The sequence below is a fragment of the Lactuca sativa genome, chromosome 4 (assembly GCF_002870075.4).
Source record: "Lactuca sativa cultivar Salinas chromosome 4, Lsat_Salinas_v11, whole genome shotgun sequence".
Lineage (NCBI taxonomy): Eukaryota > Viridiplantae > Streptophyta > Magnoliopsida > Asterales > Asteraceae > Lactuca > Lactuca sativa.
The window spans coordinates 132146943-132152942 of record NC_056626.2 but is presented as its reverse complement, the minus strand read 5'-3'; the positions used below and the strand labels follow the sequence as shown (position 1 = coordinate 132152942).

At 35.3% G+C, this 6000-nt stretch overlaps 1 protein-coding gene across 1 annotated transcript; it reads left to right on the top strand.

Annotated features, from left to right (window-relative positions):
- Positions 1 to 835: 835 nt before the first annotated feature.
- Positions 836 to 4630, top strand: LOC111904633 (putative multidrug resistance protein). Its single transcript, XM_023900374.3, has 4 exons — positions 836 to 1357; positions 1437 to 1977; positions 2064 to 3910; positions 4002 to 4630. The coding sequence occupies exons 1-4, from the start codon at positions 927 to 929 to the stop codon at positions 4390 to 4392; spliced, it is 3210 nt and encodes a 1069-aa protein (XP_023756142.2). The 5' UTR covers positions 836 to 926; the 3' UTR covers positions 4393 to 4630.
- The last annotated feature ends 1370 nt before the right edge of the window (positions 4631 to 6000 follow it).

The following is a 6000-nucleotide window of genomic DNA, read 5'->3' as shown; positions in this document are numbered from 1 at the left end:
TGGAAAAAAAGAATGGATCATCACCCGGGCTATTAGGGGTAATTTTGGAACATGCTGACCGGATAGACATGAGTTTAATGGCTCTCGGGACAGCTGGCTGCATTGCAAATGGATCGAGTATGGCTTTGATTATGTTCGCCCTCAGTCGAATGATGAATGGCTATGCATCAACAGCTTCCATAACCCTTGCCGACATCAATCAGGTCAGTCTCTGTTATCTGTTATCTGTTATCTGTTATCTGTTATCTCTGTTGTCAGTTGTCTGATTACTTTTTGTTTTTATTTTTACAGTATGCAATCACCTATTTGTACCTTGCTGTTATTGTGGGTTCGGGTGCGTTTATAGGTAGGTACTTTTATCTTCTGTTAACAAACAACATAATATGCTTTTTTTTTTTTGAGCAAATCTTGATATTGCAATTTTGTAATGACATTCAATAGAAGGATTCTGTTGGGGACACAGTGCAGAAAGGCAATCATCACGGATACGCATCAAATATTTAAAAGCTATTCTACGACAAGAAATCGGTTACTTTGACAAAACTCTTGAGGCATCTCGTGTTGTCACAAATATCTCAACCGATATATCGATAAACATTCAAGGAGTTATTAGCGAAAAGGTCTTGTAACTTAACATGATTCTTGCTTAATAATAATATATCTAACGACAGAATTGGAATTCAAGATTCCATTCCATGTATGATGGATTTCACCATTCCTACGGGAGGGCGGAAGCATTTCAATTTCATTCTTCCTTTTTTTAACAAAAATACCCTTGTCATGTATATTTAAATAAATAAAATTTAAGAACACGTTACAGATTATGATTCAACTTCTTCTTTAGATTCCAATTCCATTCTTCCAGTTCCGTTCTACTAACTCTTCTAACATCAAAACAGATTCCAGGGTTCATTACAAATCTATGGATGTTCATGACAACCGAATTAACAGCAATGTACCTATGTTGGAGATTAGCAATTGTCACGCTCCCTGCTATGTTTTTACTGATTCTTCCAGGGGTAGTTTATGGAAATCTTTTGGCAAAAAATGAAGAGAAGCTACAGGAGGCGTATGGGGTAGCTGGAGGGATAGCAGAGCAAGCATTTTCTTCAATCAAGACTGTTCATTCGTATGTTGGAGAGGAAAGGATGATGAGGCGTTTTTCAACTGCATTACACCCCACTCTAATTCTTGGAATCAAACAAGGTTTATTAAAGGGAATTGTTTTCAGTAGCTTTGGCATCCTATTTGCTGTTTTTGCACTTGTGAGCTGGTACGGGGGCGTTTTGGTCATTGAAAAAGGAGTCAAAGGTGGAGATATTCTCAGTGCTGGCGTATGCGTTCTCTATGGAGGATTGTAAGTATTAAAAAAAACTCACCATTGTTTCTCAGTTTAACTAGTATTCTTAATAGTTTTTTTTCAACAATCATTACAGTGGTCTTGGAGCTTCTTTAATGAACATCAAGCATTTTGCTGAAGCCAAGATTTCAGCAGCCCTAATTAGTGAAATCATCAATAGGGTCCCACCCATAGACTCAACAGACAAACAAGGAAAAACAATATCCATAGTCAAAGGTGCATTAGAGTTCAAAGACATTGACTTCGCATACCCTTCAAGACCAGAAACCTTAGTGCTAAAAAAGTTCAATCTCAAAGTCAATGCCTGTCAAACCGTTGGATTGGTTGGTCAAAGTGGGTCCGGTAAGTCAACGGTGGTCAATCTGCTAGAAAGATTCTATGATCCAATTGAGGGGGAGATATTACTAGATGGAATTAACATAAAGTTGCTCCAATTAAAGTGGTTACGTAGTCAAATGGGGTTAGTAAGTCAAGAGCCTATACTTTTTGCAACATCGATTAAAGAGAATATTTTATTTGGGAAAGAGGGTGCTACAAGTGAGGAGATTGTAGAAGCAGCTAAAAAAGCAAATGCCCATAACTTCATCATGCAGCTACCAAATGGGTACGACACACTGGTAAGTAGAAGAAAAATGTACTTTCGTTTGTTTGTGTATTACAGCAGTATTCATACTTTTATTTCTTTCTATACGACGTTCTTCAGGTTGGGGAATTGGGAACTCAAATGTCGGGAGGTCAGAAGCAACGAATTTCCATTGCAAGGGCGTTGCTTAGAAAACCAAAAATCTTGCTCCTTGATGAAGCTACAAGTTCCCTTGATTCACATTCTGAGAAAGCAGTACAAGAAGCTTTGACTTGTGCATCAGTAGGAAGAACAACAATAGTCATCGCACATTATTTATCCACCATTCGTCATGCAGACTTGGTCGTTGTTATAAAATCAGGAGAAGTAATCGAATCTGGTTCACATGATGAACTCACACAAAACCCTTCTGGATCATACTCGATCATGGTGCATGTAATGAACACACAAATCAAAACTAAAACTCTAGCATCTCCAAGTAGCGATTTCACAGAAAAAGAAGAAAGAGTAGATGAAAAGAAACTGACTACATCTGATCTTGTAACAAATCAACGGTCAGATGAAGAGTGCAGTCGTCCATCATGGAAGCAGCTGATGGAGATGACCACACCAGATTGGAAGTCGACTTTAACTGGAACCATTGGTGCACTTATTAACGGATCAGTTCAACCTCTAGTTGCTTGCTTTCAAGCAGCGATGCTTTCTATATTCTTCCTCAATAATCATCACGAAATTAGGTCTCAAACAATAACATTATCCTTCGTCTTCTTGACAATATCTGCCTCTTCAATCATAGCGAGCGTGATTCAGCATTACTATTTTGGAGTAATGGGAGAGAATTTAACAAACAAGATACGATCATCAATCTTTGAAAAAATCATGAGTTTTGAAATCGAGTGGTTCGACCAAGAAGAGAATAACACCGGTGCCCTATGTTCCCAACTTTCTACAGATACCCTAATGATAAGAAATCTTGTAGCAGATCGTTTAGCGTTCTTCGCACAATCAATCTCAGCTGCCATTTTAGCGATCATTTGGGGGTTATTATTGTCATGGAGACTCGCTCTTGTAGCGATCTGTTTACAACTATTTACAGTTGGAAGCTTTTATCTGAAATTAGTAATGACAAGGGAAATGTCGAAGAAGATAGCGGATGCACGTGACAAGAGCAGTGGAATAGCAAGTGAAGCTGTTAGCAATCATAGAATTATTACTGCTTATTACTCGCATGAACAGGTTATGAGATTATATGAAGATACACAGAAAGGTCCTAAAAAAGAGAGCCAAAAGCAACCTGTATATGCAGGAATGGCGTTGTTTACGCGACAATTTTTAACCATTGTTAATATAGCTGTTCTTTATTGGTATGGAGGGAAGCTTTTGCACAAGGGTGAAATTACATACAAGAACTTGTTTCAGACGTTTTATATTGTGGTAACAGCTGGGATTTTAATAGCTGAGACAGGAAGCATGATTGGTGATTTGTCTGTGGGGACAAGTGCTTTAAAATCGATTTTCAAAATTTTAAAAAGAGACAGCAAGATGGATGTGGGCCCATTAGAGAATCATGTTTTGAATCCGAAAAAGATAAATGGGAAGATAGAATTGAGAGAGGTGGAATTTGTTTACATGATAAGGCCAACTAAGGTTGTTCTAAAGGGTTTGAACTTGAAGATTGAAGCTGGAGAAGTTGCGGTTCTTGTTGGAATAAGTGGATCTGGAAAGTCAACGATTCTTGGAATGATTCAGAGGTTTTATGACCCGATAATGGGATCCGTGGAGGTGGATGGAGTTGATATTAGAAGGTACAACCTGAGGGCATTACGGTCATTTATCGCATGGGTTAGCCAGGAGCCTACTTTATTTGCGGGAACTGTAAAAGAAAACATCGCATACGGGAAAGAGAATGCAACAGAAGCTGAGATAATTCAAGCAGCAAGCCTTGCGAATATCCATGAGTTCATAAGGTTTACTTTCTAATTTTCTATTTCTCTTTTAGTTTATGGTAATATAGTAATTATACATTAAGAATAATAAGTTGATTATTTTTGTGATCAGCTCCATGAAAGATGGGTATGATACGGTTTGTGGGGAAAGAGGGGTGCAGTTATCAGGGGGGCAGAAGCAAAGAATCGCGATTGCAAGAGCAATCTTGAAAAATCCAGCTATTTTGCTATTGGATGAGGCAACAAGTGCACTTGATGTTAGATCAGAGAGTATTGTCCAAGATGCTTTGGAGAAAACCATGGTTGGTAGGACATGTGTGATGACAGCTCATCGGTTATCTACTATACGAAGATGGAATAAAATAGTGGTGATTGACAATGGAAGTGTTGTAGAAGAGGGGTCTCATGATGATTTGTTAGATAAAGGAGAAAATGGTGCGTATTTTTCGCTTTTTAGTCTTCAACAACAATCTTTCATAAGTAACAGAGAAAGCCCGAGCTAATGGCTGGTTGGTTATTATGTTTGTGATGCTATTCTTAAATTAGTTTGCAAATAAAAGGGATTATTGACTCACAGAATTGGAATTACAAATAATGGTCTTGTCGTTGTACTTATCAGTCATAATTGATAATATCTAGTTTTAGCACTAAATTTTCTAATTGATATCTAGAAAATGGCGGCCTGTTGCTACTTACCGAGTAGGATTAGTGGTAATCTCACACATTAATCGAAATCGGTCAAATTAACCGGTCTAGGCAGTCAAAAAGTCAAACATGTCAATTGTCAATCTAAAGCCAAAAAGTCAAACATGTCAAAATTAATGGAAAGTTAGAAACCTATTATGGAGATGAATGATAGATTGAACAATTAAATATTTGAAAATGAGTTTTTATTTTTTATTTTTGAGCTTATTAAACTTGTTATGAACTATTATTATGATCGATTACATGGATATTTAAAAACTTGAATATGACTCTTTTTATGGCTAGGTACTTATATTGTTAGGATACTTTCGTATTTGTAATATTTAATATTTTTTTAAATAAATTCATTTACAATTTAAGGCCCCCAATTAGTCTTACCCCCCTTGGTTTTAAAAAAGCACGAAGTGCACCGATGCGATAGGGTCCCGGAGGCCGATGCGTAATGCGTGATGCGAATGTGGTGGCAACACGTAAGTGTGGCGTGCAAGTAGTAATTATCAATATATGGTTACCAATATACTAAAAAACCATAAAGATATAACATGAAACCAAATGTTACAGACATGCAACCAAATCTAATGGTATTTAGTTAACCAGAATGCAAAATGCATGTTTAACCAACTATTGATCAGGAAAAAGGAGGGAAAAGGAAGAGTGGAAGACTAATTGATAAAGAAATAGAGTAGAAAAATATTGTCGTGTGATCATCAATGTGTAAGTCTTTGTATTCTCATACGCAAATCTGTAAGATAAAAGTAGGGTCGACTAAAATTAAGTAATAATTGCATGTGCTTTTTTGATTCTATAAATATTAGGTGTGAAACCCGTGTATTATATGGGTTGATTTAAAAAAAAGATTAAACATTAAAGTGTAAACAAAAAATATTTTTTAATGTACAACTTTAAAATAAGAAAAAAAAAAAAGAAACGTATTTATTGCAATTTAATATCATATATATGATATTTAATTCTTTACATATATAGGTATATGACTTTAATTTTAAAAATTGAAACAAACCAAAAATTGACAAGTAGATAATATTTATTTTAAAAAATACCACAAAATGACAAATGTCAAAACTCATGGGAGATTGATATGTGGGAAAAAAAACATTCATTTATTAAGGAGGACTAGGTGTAAAACCCGTGTATTACACGGGTTGATTAAATAAAAGATTAAATACTAAAAACATTAAGTATTTTTTTTAAATAAAAGTTAAAATAAGGAATGAAGAAACTATTAATTATATTCAATACTTTACATATATAAATATATAAGTATTATGTGACTTTTTAATTTAAAATTTAAAAAAACCTACAAATTGACATGTAGATATTATTTATTCTAAAAATATAATAAAATGACAAGTGTCAAAAATCATGAGAGATTGACATGTGTCAAAAAA

Excerpts from the sequence above, each read along its gene's own strand:
- LOC111904633 (XM_023900374.3), top strand. The coding sequence starts at position 927 with ATGTTCATGACAACCGAATTAACAGCAATGTACCTATGTTGGAGATTA. Across the intron at positions 1,358-1,436 it reads TGCGTTCTCTATGGAGGATT|TGGTCTTGGAGCTTCTTTAA; the intron begins GTAAGTATTAAA and ends CAATCATTACAG. Across the intron at positions 3,911-4,001 it reads AATATCCATGAGTTCATAAG|CTCCATGAAAGATGGGTATG; the intron begins GTTTACTTTCTA and ends TTTTGTGATCAG.